Source organism: Zosterops lateralis (assembly GCF_965231275.1).
Source record: "Zosterops lateralis genome assembly, chromosome: 13".
Taxonomy (NCBI): domain Eukaryota; kingdom Metazoa; phylum Chordata; class Aves; order Passeriformes; family Zosteropidae; genus Zosterops; species Zosterops lateralis.
In genome coordinates this window covers 1,900,644-1,918,137 of record NC_139773.1, presented here as the reverse complement: position 1 = coordinate 1,918,137, position 17,494 = coordinate 1,900,644, and the positions used below count along the sequence as shown (strand labels likewise).

Here is a 17,494-nt window from a genome sequence, read left to right as displayed (position 1 = left end):
TCCAGTCTTGGATTGTATCCTTTTGGAATCGCTCTCAATAGATGCAGGACAGCCAACCCACGCCATAACCCCACAGCCCCCACCAGTGCTTCAGAATTACAGAATTAAAGATTGTTTAGGTTGGAAAAGGCTTTAATATCATCAAGGCCAGCAGTGCCAAGGCCACCACTAACCCGTGTCCCCACACGCCACATGTTTTAACAACCTGAGGGATGGTGACTCCACCACTGACCACATTTATGGTGAAAAAATTTTCCCAATATCCAAACCTCCCCTCGTGCAACTTGAGCCTTCTTCACCGTTGTCATTGGTGGCCCTGAAGGACACAAGGAAGGACATAAGGAAGGACACAAGGAAGGACACCTTCAGACGTGGCTGCTGAGAAAACCGAGCTGCTGCTGTTCCGGGCTGGAACAAAGGTATTTTCACGGCAGGAAGAGAGTGAGAACCAGGAATTGCTCCAGCTCAAACCCAAGAGTTTACATTGGCTGCCAGTCAGCCCGTGCCAGCAGAGCCAGATGCCTCCTTCTGCCCAGCTTGCACGCAAAGGCACCACCTGGCAGCGGTGCCACGGGGACAAGCACAACCCCCAGTGCAGCATGCCCTGCTCCTGCACCCATTCCCAGGGGAGGATTCTTCCCCCACAGCCCCAGACCCCAAGAAGTGGGGCTCCAGCCAGAGCTCCTGCAATGCTCAGATGCCAATCGCTCATCAGGCATTGCACAGAAACTTCCCAGAAGAGGCAGAGATGAAAGAGCAGTGGGGAAGAGAACAGGGAAGCCAATTGCCCAAGACTTCAGAGAGATCCCGGCTTGTCCAGACCCGCTAAACCAACCTGGGGGAAAAGGAGTGACTCTGTGTGCTCAGGCCCTGCTTGGTCACCAGTTTGTGGTGGAACAGTGGGGTAACACAACCTCAGAGCCACCCGAAATCTTTGAGGCAGCAGAAGCAGCTGTTGGTGTCACAGCAGCTTTGTCTTCCCCACCTCATGTCATAATCCCAATATCGTAAGAAAAGGACTGGAGGTGAAGGTCCAGACCTGCTGCAGGCTATCAGAGGCCTTGGAAAAAAAATGGGAGAATGCTTTAGGACAACCCATGAGGTGCACCAGCCAAATAACAGTTCCACCAAAAACGACAAGGCCACAGATCAACACAACAGAATCCCAATCCCACTTCCCACAAGGGACATCCCAAAGCCAGCATTTCCCTGCTGCAGGGAATCGTCCACTGGAGGTGCATCTCAGTGCCTAAGCTGGTGACTCAGAAAAGCAGCAGAACTGCTGGGGACTCATCAGTGCAATGCTGTTATGTCACCAGTGCCACACTGTCATGTCATCAGTGCCATTCTGTCCCTGTGGGGTGGACTTGGCCCTGTGGAGACACTGGGCCCGCTGTGGGACCACAGGCCTCGTTTGCTGCAGCCATTGCGTGATTCCTGTGCCCTGGAGGCTGGCTGGGTGTGCTGATAAGGCTGCAATAAGTGGGAGCAGATAGAAAGAACAGATGGGAATGTTTTTTCCCCTCTTTGCAGATGAGAGTTTTATAGCCCTAGGGCAGATAAGCAGCTTAATATTAACATCAGTGGTGTGGAACAGCCTCTTGCTGGTGAAAGGGCTTCCCAAAATGCATTCATCAATGGCTGAAGAAGTCAACAGTGTGTCAGGATGGAGCAGAGGAAGGGAAGAGGTTGGAGGGGAGAGGAATGGGCAGGCAAGTTATCCTTCCCTTCTCTTCATGGAGCTGGAGGCAAAACAGCCACTTTATAACTCCCCACCTACATTTAGCACCTCTCCCTCTCTCGATGCCAATGGAACCATCCCATGGAGCTGTGGAAGACTTTTCCAGGCATTCTGCAAGGGCAGCAGGGACCCCTGAGACCTTGGTCTGAAATCCCTGCATGCTCAACCCTTGTCCTTGGACATCCCATCCAACAGCCCAGACACCAGGTGAGGCCCCAGTTTTCTTGCTGAGGTCCATAAAATCATAGAATATAATCTCCTGAGCTGGAAGGGACCCCAAGGATGATCAGTCCAGCCCCTGGCCCTGCACACACACCCCAGCAATCCCACCCTGTGCCTCAGAACATTGTCCAAGCTCTCCTGCAGCTCTGGCAGCCTTGGGGCCGTGCCCGTTCCCTGGGGAGCCTGGGCAGTGCACAGCACCCTCTGGGAGAGGAGCCTTTTCCTGGTATCCAGCCTGAGCCTCCCCTTGTCATCATTGCTGCCTTGAAAGCCTCAGTTGCTCACAGTAGATGAGAGGCTCCTGTTCCCCTATCTTTGCCTGCTCCTAATGACCTTCCTCAATTAGGCCCTCCTCGGGCAGTCTGTGAGCACCGTGGTTTCATTACTGGAATCGAGGTGGTGATAAGCCAGGGAAGCTTTGATCACTCCATGGAAAATTGCTTTTATGGTTGGTTTTAAAATGAGTCATGAGTCTAGTCATGGCAGCAGGGCTCCAGCTCCCCTTCCAAATGCTCCCAGCACCCTCATTCCTGCAGGAAAAGCTCTGGGCAGACACAAACCTCTCCCTCTGGCTTAGACACCTGCCTGATGCCAGCACTCAACCTGTTGACATCTCCTCACTAGGAAAGTCAGTCCCTAGCCCCAAAATGGGCCAGGACAACCACTTCTGACTCTCCTGGATGGAAGTGGAGTTTCTTTAACACCCAATGGCTCTCCTGACTAAAAGTGAATGCTGCATTTCTAATTTCTGTCCTTTGGCTGTTTGGGATGTGTTATCAGGAGTCATCTCCCCATGGGGATTAATGCTTCTGTGTCTCACTTTCGGCTATTTGTCCCCAGCACTGGTGACAAATACCATCTTTCTCTTTGCATCTCCACAGGGATGGGGTTGGGCTCCACCAGTGTGGAGTTCAGAGTCCAACCAAAAGGCAGAACTGGTTTCTGCCTTTTGGGGGAAAAACCATCTCTGCTCAGCCTCCACGAGCAGCTTCTGGGGTGCTTGTAGTGATGTATCTGAACAACTCAGGCCATTCCCTGTACCAGCCAAGCCGTTTGTAGATCAGAAGACACCTGCAGTCTTGTCTTTCAAAATTCACAAAAATTCATCAAGGCTACGAGAACAACAACAGGTCTAAAAATAATGAGCAAGAGCCTGGGAAAGTGTCTACAAGGAATGCAAAACTCAAATAGAAGACACACGGTGTGGTGATGGACACTTGACCAGTTGGGTGCCCTGAAGGGTGTGTGCCTGTCTGATGGACAAATGACACAGCCGATAAAAAACTCCTACAAGTGTGAACAGCAGTGCTGGGAACTGTAACTGTGGCTTTATGTAAACAATAAATGGCTTCTGTTGGAGTCATATGGATTCGTTTATTTCAGTAGCCCATTCCCCCTGCAGGTGCTGGAGCTGGTGGCTGAGGAAGGTGCTGATTCCGCACTCCATCCAGGTTGAACCTGTGGGTGGAGCAGGTTCAGTGCCCAAAGGAGCTGGGCACAGTAAATCTGGTACATGGCTCTGCTCCAGCAGCACTCTCAGATCAGCGTGAACCCTTTTTCCTCTTGCCATCCTCCCCTCCCTTTTCCCAGTGGAATGAGGCTGTGTTTGGGCTGATCAATTGCCCCACGCCATCAGAGGTACAAGGTACCTGTGAATCAGAGGGCAGGAAAGAGGGCAAGGACGGAGTTTGTTCCCAGCAGAGATGGAGAGATAGCTCCTCCCTGCACACAGAACCCTGCTCAGGAAAAGCTCCAGGCTCCCAGGAATCCCCTCAAACCTGCCTGTACACCCACCCTGGCAGGATTTTCCGTGGGCTGAGGGATGGGAGCACCAGGGGTCACCAGGTCCCACAAGCACCAGCAGTGTGAGCCAAAAGCCTCTGAGATGCTGGATGCTCCTCAAACTCTGCCTTGGCTGCAGGAGAGCTGAGATGCATTCAGGGCTGGCTGTCCCCTGGATGTCCCCAAGGCTGGCCCTGGTGGCAGCGTAGCAGTGGGAGGTGGGGTCACACAGAGGGACAGGCTCTCATGTCCCCCCCACCCCATAACAAGAGGTCCCAGTTGTCTGCCCCATTCTCGCACCCCTAAAATCATCTCCCTGCACCCCAGCAGGGTGGGCAGAGCAGGGCTGGTGCTGTCAGGGTGGGGGACACAGGCAGAGGGGGGTCCCACCCCGGAGGTGAAAAGCCCCTTGCTGAGAGCCAGCGTCCCCAGCCGGCTCCTCTTCAGTTAAAAACATCCTGGGAACGAGGGCTGCCAGGACAGCCCTGAAATGAGGCTGTTCTGCACATCCCAGGGGGGTTTGGGGCTGGCATGGGGGGAGAGGCCCCCCGAGAAGCAGAACTGGGGTGGCGGGAGCAGGATCCTAATTCACTGAGGCGCTGGGGTCCCCTCCCGCCGGCATTCGGGACGTGAACGCCCTCCGGTGGCAGCCGCCACACCGCTGGCCATGCCCGTGGCACCGAGGAGCGCCGGCTTTTACCGCCGACGGGACACTTTTGGCGGGGAGGGACATTTGGGGAGGGGGATCTGCCGGAGACGGACCCCCCTGCGGAGCATCCCTCATCCCGCAGAGCCCCCGGAGCCCCGGGAGCCGCAGAACCGGCCGAACCCGGCTCCCTCCGGGGGTTTTCCGGCTGGAAGGTGAATTCTGCAGGCTGGAATGAGCTGTCACGCTGACTTTACTCTGTTGTTCCCAGCCACCGCCTGCGAATCCCGCGCTGTCTCGTACATCCCAGGCGGGAGCGCTTCCCTTTCCCTGCCCAGCCTCCTCCTCCCGCCCGCGCTGCCGGGATCCCTCGGAGGCTCCGAGCTCCGCCGGGACTAACCCAGCCAGCCAGCCGGGGATGCAGGGAAGCGGCAGAGCGACAGGGGAGGCGATTTCCCATCCTTCGCCCCGCCGGGATTTCACCCTCAGCTCCTCCTCTGCTGCATTTCCCCCCCACTTTATCTTCTCTTTCCGTGGCGATTCCAGCCGGCGGAAGGGCCCCCTCTCCTGGCGCAGGGCGGGCAGATGTCCATCCCTGCCTCGCTGGCCGTGAATCCATCCTTCCCTTCCAGCCACCCTCAAACCATGACCCGTCCAGTGGAGAATTCCAGCCGGGACATTGCAGCAGCTGTGCCCGGAGGATTCCCCTCCGTGTGTCCCCTCGTGGAGCAGCCTCCGCCAAATCCCCAAACCGTCCTTCCAACCACTCCTGGGGATGCTGACGGTCCTGGGGCTTCACGGGGAAGAAGAAACTCCGATGACAGAGCATCTCCCTGTTCCCAGGTCAGGTGGACAGGGAACACCTGGGGGTGGGCACGATCCCCACCGAGCTGGGTTGGTGCATGATTTTTTTCCCCCACCGGCCTCCTGCTGCTGCTCCCCAGCCCCGGGGAGGGAGTCTCCCGGCTCCAGCGGTGCTGTGCTGAGGATATCTGTGGAATTCTGGTTGCCAGTGACCCCAAAAGCGCCGTGAGCCTGCAGGGCCGGGTGGGCGCACCGGGCTGTGCGTGGGTTGGTGACCGCGGGTGCGTGTCTGGAGCACGAGCTGCTTTCAGTTCCTCCCAGAAGGAGCCTGGGACAGGATGAGCCCCTTCCACACCTCCCCGAGGCCAAAGGAACATTCCAGAGCCCGCGGGAAACTCGGGGCTGGCTGCAAAGGGCTGCCTGACCCTTGTAAGGCATCCCTGGATCTTTTCCCGAGCGCTGTTGGAGCAAAGATGCTCTTCCTAAAAATGAGCTGGGCTTTGCATCCCGCTCCCGTGGCTGCTGCGACCTCCCTGGTTCTGCTCCCGGCTTTCCCTGTTCCCGTGGAGTCAGGGAATGGGTCGGTTGGAAGGCACCCTAAAAATCGCCTATTAATTCTATTAATTCAATTTATTCTTTATTATGATGTCATATCATGTTGTCGTATGACATTATATGATGTTATGCTCTCTGATATGTTTATGTGATGTCATGCTATACATTATTAGTTATTTGAGCAATTTTATTGCATTATTGTTATTATTATTAATAATAATACAGATAATAATATTTTCTAGGACCACGGAATCGGGGGATGGGCCAGGTTGGAAGGACTTTAAAGATATATTGTATTTATTATATTATGCTATATTATACTATATTTATTATACTATGTTATATTATATTATATTAATGATATGATATGATATGATATGATATGATATGATATGATATTATATTATATTATATTATATTATATTATATTATATTATATTATATTATATTATATTATTTCATTGTCATTTGACCATTATATCGTTATTTACTATAGCTTTGTAGCGATTTTTATTATTTTATTGACATTTTAGCCTCATTTCAGTACTACTTTGCACCCGTGTGAGCACACACCGAGCAAGAACTGGGAGTCGGTCCCGGTGCCGGTGCTGCACCTGGTGCGGGTTCCCGTCCCGTTCCCAGTGCGGATCCCGGTGCCGGTGTCGTTCCGGTGCTGGTGCGGGTCCCGTTGCCGCTGTTTGTTCCATTCCCGGTCGCGATGTGGGTCCGTGTCCCGGTGCCGCTCCCGTTTCTGTTCCCGGTGCGGGTCCCGCTGCCGTTCCCATTGGCGCTGCTGGTCCCGTTACCTGTCCCGGTGCCAGTCTCGCTGCCTTTGAGGATGCCAGGACCGGTGCGGGTCCCAGTGCTGTTGCCGCTGCCGTTCCCGGTGTGGGTCCCGTTAGCGGTGCGGGTACCGGTACCCCCGTTGTCTCCGCTGTCTCCACTGTCGGTCCCACTGTCCCCTCTGTCCCCGCTGTCGGTCCCGCTGTCGGTCCCGCCGTCCCCGGTTTGTGGCGCTGCCGGCGGTGGCCGCCAGGTGGCGCCGCGCTCCTCCCGGTGCCCCCGCCCCGCCGCCGGCGCGGTGCTGTCGGCGCATGCGCGCTGCGCTCGGGGCGCTCCGGTTCCGGGCGCCGCTCCCTCCGTCCCTCCTTCCTTCCCTCCCTCCCTCGGTCCGTCCCTCCGGCCCCGCCGCCCCGGGACCCCCCGCGCCCCGCCCGCCCCGCGCCCCCCGCGCCCCTCCCCGCGCCGCGCTGGGCCCCGCCGCGCTCCGGCGGCGGCGGCGGCTCCGGCTTCCCCCGCCCCTTCCGCCCCCCCGCGCCCCCCCGCCGGCCCAGCCGAGCCCGGAGGCCCCGGCGGCGCCGCATGGAGCAGCCGGCGGCGGGCTGAGCCCCGGCCCGGAGGGAGGTGAGTGCCGGCGGGGCGGCGAGCGAGCGGGGCGCGGACAATGGGGCGGGGGGGGGTGCGGAGGTCCGGCCCCGCCTGACCCCCGGTGACCCGGCACGGCCGCGCCCGCCCGCCGCGGTCCCCGGGGAGCCGGGACCCCCCTCCCCATCCCGCGGGGAGGCGCCGAGGGACCCCGCAGCATCCCCTTGGCGGGGCGGGGGTCCCGCCGCGCCCGAGCCCCGCCGGGGGTCCCACCTCCCCCTGCCGCCGCATCCCCATCCCGTACAAAGGCCGCGGGAACGGGGGCTCGGGGACATCGCGGGCACACGGCTGTTCGGAGGGGGGTTTGGCGGCGCATTGTTGGTTTGAGTGTTTGAAAATTTGGGGCTGCTTTTCTCTCTTCTTTTTTTTTTTTTTTTTTTTTTTTTTTTCTTTCTTTTTTTTTTTTTTTCGGGCAATAAGGCGGCGGCGGGTTATTTATAGCCGCGGCTGTTGCTCGTTGGTTTAGCGAGAGCGAAAGGGGCTGTGCCGTCGGGCGGAAAAAAAAAAAAAAAGTCCCCCGAAAAATCAAAACGCAGGGCAAAAAGTCCAGGGGGAAAAGAAAAAAGCAAATCAGAATCAGAGGGGTGGGAGGAGGAGGATGGCAGCTTTCCTCCCGGGACAGGGAGTCGTTCCCAGGGGACCCAGGCAGGAGCACGGCTCTATCCTGGCAAGGCAGGGAGTGTCCGGAGAGGTCCCCGGAGGGATGCGGGAGCTTTTGGGAGCATCCCCAGTTTCCCTTGAGGAGCATCCGCGGGATGGGAGTGATGAAGCCGTGGGATAATCCCTGCAGAGCCGGGGAGTTTTGGGGTGGCTCTTTGCCCTTTGACTGCTGCCTCCCCCCAGCTTTTCGGTTTTGAGTGAGCATTTGCCAAAAAAACCTTTCCATGCCCCACTCCACATCCTGTCCCTGTCCTCAGGTGACAGCACCCGTGAAGGGGGTACTGGGGTGATTTATGATGGAAAATCACCCTGGTGAGGTTTTTGTAGGATAAAGGAGGACCAGGATAACATTTCCACAATGAGAGCAGCTTCTCTCCAGGCCTCCTCCTGTCTGCCCCCAAGTGCCTCCCACTCTCTGACCAGCAGCATCTTCTTTTTGTCTTCTAAAAGAATTTTAAAATCCCTGAAAAAGAAGCAGCTCCCCTTCCTTGTCCCTTTTTTTTTGCAGCAGGGCACCCAGGCTGGGCTGCTTTGGGGGAGCAGCTCCAAAACGCTGCAAGCTGGCGGGTGAGATGAAGGAGGAACATTTTTCTTTCGATTAGAGTAATCGTGGGTGTTCGTTGTAATAACAGCAGATAAGATCTTTCAGAGGCAAGGGAGGATGTTGTCTGCTTTTGGGGTTGGTTTGGGATTTTTTTTTGTTTTGTTTTTTGAACTTCAAAGGACTTCATTGGGAGATGGATGCATGGAAGGAGGTGGATGTGGATGGTGCCCACACACCTGTTCCCGTTGGGATTGAGGCTTCTGTGCCATCAGCAACCCAACTTCATTTAAACAGAGTCATCCCGGTGCTGGGCAGGTGCTGCCCCTTCCGTGGTTGGGTTTGAAACTGAAACGCAGCATCTTTCACCCACCCCATCCCATGGTGATGGTGCTCCTCAGGCGAGATTCACTCTGGGGCTCCCAAACTCCTCTCCCAACCTGCCCGTGGATCTGGCACAGCTCGATTTTATTTTGATGAGTGAGAGGAATGCTGTCCCCAGCTCATTTCCCGGTGCCCTTTGGATTATCAGAGGTGTTGGCTGTACCTGCCCTGCCCACCTTGCCCAGCTCCTGGCTGCCGGGCCGGCCTTCCCACAGGGAAATGCGGGAGCAGGGCCATGGGGATGGACCTGGGGGGATGAGATCCATCTCCAGGGCTCCTGCACAGAGCAGCTCCGAGGATGCTCCACTGGGGAAAAAGGGGTTTTAGCAGAGGGGGCACATCCTGAACCCCAACTCTGGGCTGGGGAGCTTGCAGAAGGAACAAACCCTTGCCTGGCAGGGCTGGAAACAGCCAAACCCACCATTCCACTCTGCCCAATCAGCCAGACTGCTCCATAGCTAATTTTTTAAATTATTATTATTAATTTCTTTCATGTGCTGCCGCACATCCTCCTTGAGGAGAAGAAGGGGTGATGCCTGTGCTTTCCCGGAAGGCACAGGATGCTGCTTTTAGGCCGTGGATCCACTCCTCCGGCATGTCCAGGTCCTTCTCCCAGCCCAGCATCCCAAGGGACGCGCGGGACAGCGGAGGCAGGCGCGGGGCCGGGCCCGGCCTGGGTGACAGGAACCGCTGCCTGTCACATGAGGCCTTCGGGGGGCTGCTTGGCGACTGCCCTGTGTGGTTTCCTCCTCCTCCTCCTCGGAAAGTCTCGGCTTTGAGGCAGAAATTAGGTAACGATCGAGAAGAAAATGAGGCTCAGAGGAGGAAGATCTGTGTTGGCCTGAGGGGCAGCCCCTGGGCGTTGTAGCCACCTCCCTCTTTGAAACTGCGAGGGGAATTTATTGTGTGTAATTTTAACAATGCCACAGTCCGGTGCCATGAATATCCAGGTTCCGGGGAGATAAAAAAAAGCCTGGGCTGGCTGGATCGTGTTCTTGGTGGGGTTTGCTCAGGCAGTTTCCTCTTTAGCAAGGAAAAAAAATTCTCTTTATGAAGGCAGGCTATGAATTTTGTATCCTCGCTGCATTTATCAAATATAAATGCTGGTGACATCCATGAGCTGAAAGCCCAAACAAGCGGCCTTTGGGACTGGGAGGATTCAGCTCCTGCATGGACTGGGAAACGTGGGATGAACCTTTGGGCATCCCTTGCACTGACTGGGGTTTTACGGCTGGTCACACCTCGGGTGAAGCCTCCATCGTGCTGAATTTTGGACACTGGGAGATGAGGCCTGGCCGATGGGAAGCGCTGACTCAGGGCTTTGGGCCGGAGCTCTCCTTGAGCAATACCCGGAACCAGCCTGTGCTCGGTGTCCCCATGGGATGCTGGATGAGGAACAGGGCTGAAAGCCTGAGATGGGAAATTCCCTCCTTAAACCTCCTTCTACGCCTCAGCTAAATCCCTTCACAGCCTGAGCAAGTGGAGTTTATTCTCTGGTTTTCTGGTGCTGCGTTTCAGACTGGTGGGATCCAGACCCCTGGCTGAAATTTTTGTTCCGTGCTACGTGTAAATCCAGAATTTTAAGCAGAAATCAGCTGGGAGCTGCAGGGAGTTTGAGCTAGGAATGTTCTGGGGGCTGCACTCCCGGGTGGTGCTCCCCAGCCCAGCACTGCCGGGCTCTGCCCTCCCCTGGATGCTGGCACTCATGGCAGTGTCCCCAGGGGCCATCAGGTTGGGTTTGGTGCCATCTCCAGAGGCTTTTCCCTGTTAGAGGCTGGCTGGGAAAGGAGCCGACCCAAGACTGCAGTGATGGAAACCCCTGAGGTCCCCAAACTCTGTCCTCGGGGTGAACACCCAAGCCTCGATTTCTCCTCTCTGCTGCCAAAACCAGAGCACTGTGTGCCGTGTCCCCACCCTGGGGAAAGGTGAGGAAGGTGCTGGGTGGCAGCGTGACGCCTTTTCCGGAACACTGCGGGCACGTGGTGGAAACAGGGCCACGTTCTCACCGTGCTCTTCCTCCCCGCAGCTCTGCCCCTTATCTGCTTCCTCCTCCAATCCTCGGCCTTGCCCCCCAGTTTCACTTCCTCCTTCCCAAAATACTCCCAGCTGCTGACGGCAGGGCTCTGGCGGCGGTGACTCCAAGGGATGTGATGACTTCATGAATGTTTGGGTGGGTTTTGGGGGTTGCTGTGCCTGTGTCCTCCCTCTGTGCCCCCAGCCCAGCACGACCCCAGTGCCCTAGCCCAAGAAAGCCTGGTTTGATTCTGGGGCCACTGACTTCATCCCTTGCCAGGGGCCGGAGCAGCGGGAATAAAGCCGGGTTTGTTCCCCTCCCACACACCCATCCCAGAGCACAGCACCCCCGGGCAGTGCGGCCCCCTGGGCTTTAGGAGCTGCACGTTCCAGAGTCCCAGTGGTTTTGAGCCAGCAGGGAGTAGTTTTGGTTTATTTCTTTTGGATCCCAGGCCTGGGAAGCTCTCAGGGCTGGATGTTTCCACATGTGGGTCACCAGGGAGAGCAGGGATCTGGCTGTGTAGCCTGGGAGAGGAGTGGGATGGACCTCCTGGAGGCCATTTCCATTCCCTTCCCTGCTCTGGGCATCTCCACCCATCCACGCCATGCTGGGTTTTTCCTTGGTGCAGATGCTGCACTCAAAAACTCGGTTCTTAAGAAGCTGTATCCGTGCAAATGCCTCCTAATCCGGGTGAGCAGCTCCGTGCTGGTCCCGCCCCTGACTGCGGGGACTGAGCAGGCCCCGAGTTCCCACTTCCACCTCTCTTTGGGGACATTGTGGAAGCAGCACCTCGAGCAGGACCTGTCCTTGGCAGGAGAAGAGATGCTCACCTGGCCTGGGAGCATCCTTCAGGGATGCTCACACCTTGTTCTCGCCGTGCCCCATTCTCAGCCATCCTTTGCCCCCGCACAGGTCTCATGGTACCAAGTGACGTGTCCCCCCTGTGAGACTCGAGCTCCCAGCCTCCTGAGAAGATGTCAGGGATGCAGGTGAGCTCTGGGTGAGGAGAGGTGGGGATGGAGCCATCCAGGTGTGCCCCCAGCCAGGGATGGAGCCATCCAGGGGCGGCCCTAGCCCTTGGGAAGGACGTGGGGACATTTGGTATAAACAGACCCTATTTGGGTTTGCATCTGCAAGGGGGGTCCTTGAGGTCGGTGGGTGCCAGGGGTGGGTGACACAGTCAGGCAGGGCTCTAATGGCATTCCCTGCTCCTGGCCAGGCCGTGTGGCCGTCCGGTACAGAATGTATCGCCAAGTACAACTTCCACGGTACCGCCGAGCAGGACCTGCCCTTCAGCAAAGGAGACGTCCTCACCATCGTCGCTGTCACCAAGGTAAGGAGTCCCCTCTCCGTGGGACGCTGTCCCTGCGCCCTGTGACACGTGCCAGTGGCAGCCCCTGGTCCTGCCAGCCCCACTGGGCGGGAATCGGGTGATGAGCTTGGTTAATTAACTCATGGCCTCATTAGTTAAGGATTCTCCAAAATGTGAGAGCCTCCCGGGATGAGGAGGAGGGATGGGAGAGGAGGAGGGATGGGAGAGGCTGTGGTTCTGGGCTCCACTCCAGGGAAGGAAAAGAGGGGCTGTGGGTTTGGGGGCTCTGGGATGCCTATCAGGTTGGGAAGGGGGTGACAGTGAGCCCTGTGGGGCCACCAGCATTGGGGTTTGGTGGTCCCAGCACCACCTTCCTGCAGCCAGCCAGGGGGTACCAGGGTGACTGGGGAAGCCCCAGAGGGCTGCTCGGGTGGGATGGAGCTGTGCCCAGAGGCCACGGGCTCATTGTGACATCCCCACAGGATCCCAACTGGTACAAGGCGAAGAACAAGGTGGGCCGGGAGGGCATCATTCCTGCTAACTACGTCCAGAAGAGGGAAGGGGTCAAAGCTGGCATCAAGCTTAGCCTCATGCCGTGAGTACCCAACCAGGGATGCTCTGCCAAGGTGGATTCAGGGGGAGGTGGCTCGGGCTGGAGCATCCCTGTGGCCAGAGCCCTGTCCCAGCAGAAGGGACATTCCTCACAGGGCACAGAATAGGCAGCAGTGCGGATTTGGGATTGGGATTTGCTGCTGGGGAGAGCTCTGAGTGCTTTGGGAACTGCCTGCAGGGCTGGGAAGGTGATTGATGGCTGGGTTGTGTTTTAAATTGGTTTTAGCCAAGGCTGGGGTAGGAAGGGGAAGGTTGGAACGGGGTCTGTATAGGACGGATGGGAGATGGGTGGGTTTGATGTTCCTGCTGCATCCCAGAGCTGCCAGTGAGTCCCAGTGTCAGGTGGAACCTGCTGTGAGTGTGCCGAGGGGCTGAATCCAGCTGAGGGCCAGGACGGGGGGAGCAGGATGTCATGGAAGGAGCTGTGTCATGGGGTGGGTGGGGGCAGCGAGGAAGAGCACAGGCACGCTGTCCCCATGCAGGCAGGGACAGAAGCTGCTCCACATCCAAACACAGCCCCACGGGGGTGCAGCCAGCATGCATGTGCCCAGCCCTCATCCCACCCTCTGTGTCCCCTGCAGGTGGTTCCACGGGAAGATCACACGGGAGCAGGCGGAGAGGCTGCTGTACCCCCCCGAGACGGGGCTGTTCCTGGTGCGGGAGAGCACCAACTACCCCGGGGACTACACCCTGTGCGTCAGCTGCGAGGGCAAGGTGGAGCACTACCGCATCATCTACTCCTCCAGCAAGCTCAGCATCGACGAGGAGGTCTACTTCGAGAACCTCATGCAGCTGGTGGAGGTGAGGCCTCAGCTGGCATCTCCATCCAGCTCCTGCGGGGACATTCGGGGGCATCGGGGCTTGTGGGGCTGCACTTCTGCAGCTTGGGAGGTGGTGGGTGCTCTTCCTTCTCTGCTGCCGCTCTGGGGTGGAGATGCTGGGGACAGAGGGACCAGGAGGAGGGAGAAGGACCGCCATCCGTGGCCTCGTGCTGCCCCCTGGTGGGACCTCAGAGCCCGGCACCGCCTGGGCGGGACCCCCACGCCGGGATGTCACCCGGCCCACACCGGGGTGTCACCGGCCCCCCGCCAGGGATGTCACCCGCCACAGGCCAGGGGTGTCACCCACGCCCCGCCGTGTCCCCCCAGCATTACACCACGGACGCAGACGGGCTCTGCACCCGCCTCATCAAACCGAAGCTGATGGAGGGCACGGTGGCAGCGCAGGACGAGTTCTCCCGCAGTGAGTGGCCGTGCCCCTTCCCCGGCCCTTGGGGACCCTCCCAGCACCCCTTCACTGCCCCCTTCTCCCCCATGCAGGTGGCTGGGCCCTCAACATGAAGGACCTCAAGTTGCTACAGATCATTGGCAAAGGGGAATTCGGAGGTGAGCCCACTGTCCCCAGCCCGTGGTGGCCCTGAATATGGGTGGGTCTCCTCTGTGGCCCCCCCAGGGTGCTGGTGGGGCCCCAGGAGGCTGGGATGCTTCCTGTGCCCGTCTCTCCTGGCCTGCAGACGTGATGCTGGGGGATTACCGGGGGAACAAAGTCGCCGTGAAGTGCATTAAAAACGACGCCACAGCGCAGGCCTTCCTGGCAGAGGCGTCCGTCATGACGTGAGTGTCACCCTCACTGTGGGGAGAGCAGGAGGGAAGGGGGCACCCCTGTCCCTGTGAGCAGGGGTGGGGGCTCCCTGGTGCCCCAGGGGAGCCCCTCTTGTCCCCATACCCCTGCCCTGAGCCCTCCTGTGCTGTGCAGGCAGCTCCGACACAGCAACCTGGTGCAGCTGCTGGGGGTGATTGTGGAGGAGAAGAGTGGCCTTTACATCGTCACCGAGTACATGGCCAAGGTGAGGCCCCCACCCTGGCCACCTGCCCTCCTGCTCTGTCCCCTCATCCCCACCACGGTCCTGGGGCTTCACCCTGGCACACCTGGGTCAGGCCAGGGTGGGCTGCATCTCGCTGGGACCACAGTGGTGGCTGGAGGTGGCATGTCCGGTGTCCCCTGTCACATTGCTGGCTCCCTGGGGTGGGGGTCAGCATCCCCAGATCTGCCCCGTGAGGGAGAGACATTATCCTTGTGTCCTGCCCCTCCTTTGAAGGGACATCACCTCCGAGTCCTGCCCCGTCTTAAAGGAACATCATCCTCCACATCCTGCTCTGTGAAGGAGTGACGTCTCCCCTGGTCCTGCCCCATCTTACAGGGACATCCTCCCTGTGTCTTGTCCCATACGGGAGGGACATCCTCCCCTGGGTCCTGCCCCATAAAGGAGAGACATCTTCCACGTGTCTTGTCCCATAAAGGAGGGACATCCTCCCTGGGTCCTGCCCCATAAAGGAGGGATATCATCCCCTTGTTCTGCCCCATAAAGGAAGGCTGTCATCCCCTTGTTTTGCCCCATGAGGGAGGGGGCAGCAGGTAGGCTGCTGACCCTGTCTCTCTCTCCATCCCTGCATGCAGGGCAGCCTAGTAGACTACCTGCGGTCGCGCGGGCGGTCGGTGCTCGGGGCAGACTGCCTGCTCAAGTTCTCCTTGTAAGTACCAAGGCTACGCCCACCACCCTGACCCACCCCACCTGTGCTTTGGGGCCACCCTGCCAACTTCCCTTGTGCTGCCCACCCCACTCCCAGAGATGTCTGTGAAGCCATGGAGTACCTGGAAGCCAACAACTTTGTGCACCGGGACCTGGCAGCGAGGAACGTGCTGGTCTCGGAGGACAACATCGCCAAGGTCAGCGATTTTGGGCTCACCAAGGAAGCCTCTTCCACACAGGACACGGGCAAGCTGCCCGTCAAGTGGACGGCACCAGAAGCACTTAGAGAAAAGGTGGGTGAGCCTTGGAGTGCGTGGATGTGGTGGGAGCTGCAGGAAGGGGGAATATTCCAGGCTTCCCCAGAGAAGGTGCCTGAGTGCTGTGGGGTCTTTATCTTCTTTTCTTCTGTGAGAGCTGGGATTAAATCACAGCACAGTGCTCAGTTTTCTCATGTTTGGACTTAGTTGTTTATTAATTCTTACCGATGGTACAGTCTCACAAGTTGTGAGTTCTAGCTAGCAAGGTGGAAAATTACTCTGTCTCTAACTCTTTCCAAGGTCTTTTAAGCATAATTTGTCCAATAATGAGATGACACCTGTATTATTTTTACTTTTAACCCAATAACTAACTACCCATGGTCCGCAGTGTGGACCTTTTCACCCAATTACAAAATACCACCCAAACCCACGAAGAAGAAGGTGAAAGAAGAACTTAGCCTACACCCTAAGTTCTCCATCTTGCTCTATATACATTACTGTATACTAAAGCCTTGAAGTCTAAGTTTTGCACCCTGTGATATCACACACTTCTATTCAAACTCCACACCCACAATCCCAGTGCCATCACTCAGTTTCAGAAGCCTGTCCCCTCAGCTCAAATGTAGTGCTTTCTTGAAGGGTCAGTGCCTTTTAGCACAGAAAGCCTAAAATCCTCAGGGTCTCAACAGAGTCCCACTTCCCACTGTCTGACCCCAAAAGCAGCTGCCCTGAGGGTGGAAAAGATCCCTTGCCCCCCCATCCCTGCCTGAGTGTGCTCACAGGGCTTCTCTCCCCTCCCTCCCGGCAGAAATTCTCCACCAAGTCAGACGTGTGGAGCTTCGGGATCCTCCTCTGGGAAATCTACTCCTTCGGGCGAGTGCCTTATCCGAGAATTGTAAGTGATGAGCACCCCCTGGGGGCTGGATTTTGGGAGCAGCTGAGCCCCTGTTTTTGTGGGGAGCCCCTCCCTGATACCCCGGATTTCCCGCAGCCCCTGAAGGACGTGGTGCCCCGCGTGGAGAAGGGCTATAAGATGGATGCTCCGGACGGTTGTCCAGCCGTCGTCTACGAGGTGATGAAGAAGTGCTGGACCCTGGACCCCGGCCACCGGCCGTCCTTCCACCAGCTCCGTGAACAGCTAGTGCATATCAAAGAGAAGGAGCTCTACCTGTGAGGGGGGGCTCTGCCACCCCACAGCCGCAGGGGACCCACACTGGGGGGGGACCAGGGTGTGGGCAGTCCCCCTGCCCCACCACCACACCAGGAGGGAGCCCCGGGGGTGTGTGTGCCCCCCCCCCCAATTCCCTCGGTTGCTTCCAAAATTCCAAATCTGTCAGTTTTTATTTTTATTTTCTAGGTTTGGGGTTGTTTGTTTTTTTCCCAGTCTCCCACGCTCTTTTTTTTATTTTTGTGGGTGGTTTTTTGTTGTTTTCTCAGTTTTGGGGGGAGTTTATTATTTTGGGTTTGTTTGTTTTTGTTTTTTTTTTATCATCGTTTTTTTTTATTATTTCAAGCAAGGCCCAGCTCTGAGCATTGGGCGTTTTACTAAAGTACGAATCTTATTTTTTAATGTAATTAAAAGAAGAAAAAAAAAAAAAAAGAAAAAAAAAAGAGAGAGAAGAAGGTTGTTCAAAGGAGAATAATAATAAATAAACCAATGAAATGGACACATGAAAAGGAAACCCCCAGCGACAGAAGTGATGGTTGACGGGGAGATGCTGGACTCGCCGCCCGGTCGGGAGAGCGCGGCCGCGTCCCCGCCAGATGCTTTTCTTTTTTTTTGGGTTGTTTTGCTTTAAACTCGTTGCAATGTTTGCATGCTGTCTCCAGAGGCCTTTTTTTCCAGTCCTGTCCAGTGCTTTATTCTCATGTAATGCTACCAACTGTGAGATTAAAAACTGTAATAAAAAAACCATTCCATACGGACGCGGCACACCCCGCCTCGGCCCCGCTCTGTTTCCAGCGGCTCCGGGGCTCCTCTGGCAGGGGAAAAAGTGGGGGTGGACCCC

The 17,494-nt window shown here is 57.1% G+C and overlaps 1 protein-coding gene across 1 annotated transcript; it reads left to right on the top strand.

Moving 5' to 3' along the window:
* The first annotated feature begins 7,079 nt into the window (after nt 1-7,079).
* On the top strand, nt 7,080-17,110 carry CSK (C-terminal Src kinase). Its single transcript, XM_083871263.1, has 13 exons — nt 7,080-7,154; nt 11,687-11,763; nt 11,994-12,107; nt 12,569-12,681; nt 13,280-13,499; nt 13,847-13,940; nt 14,018-14,083; nt 14,212-14,311; nt 14,454-14,544; nt 15,156-15,229; nt 15,326-15,521; nt 16,294-16,380; nt 16,477-17,110. The coding sequence occupies exons 2-13, from the start codon at nt 11,749-11,751 to the stop codon at nt 16,657-16,659; spliced, it is 1,353 nt and encodes a 450-aa protein (XP_083727389.1). The 5' UTR covers nt 7,080-7,154; nt 11,687-11,748; the 3' UTR covers nt 16,660-17,110.
* The last annotated feature ends 384 nt before the right edge of the window (nt 17,111-17,494 follow it).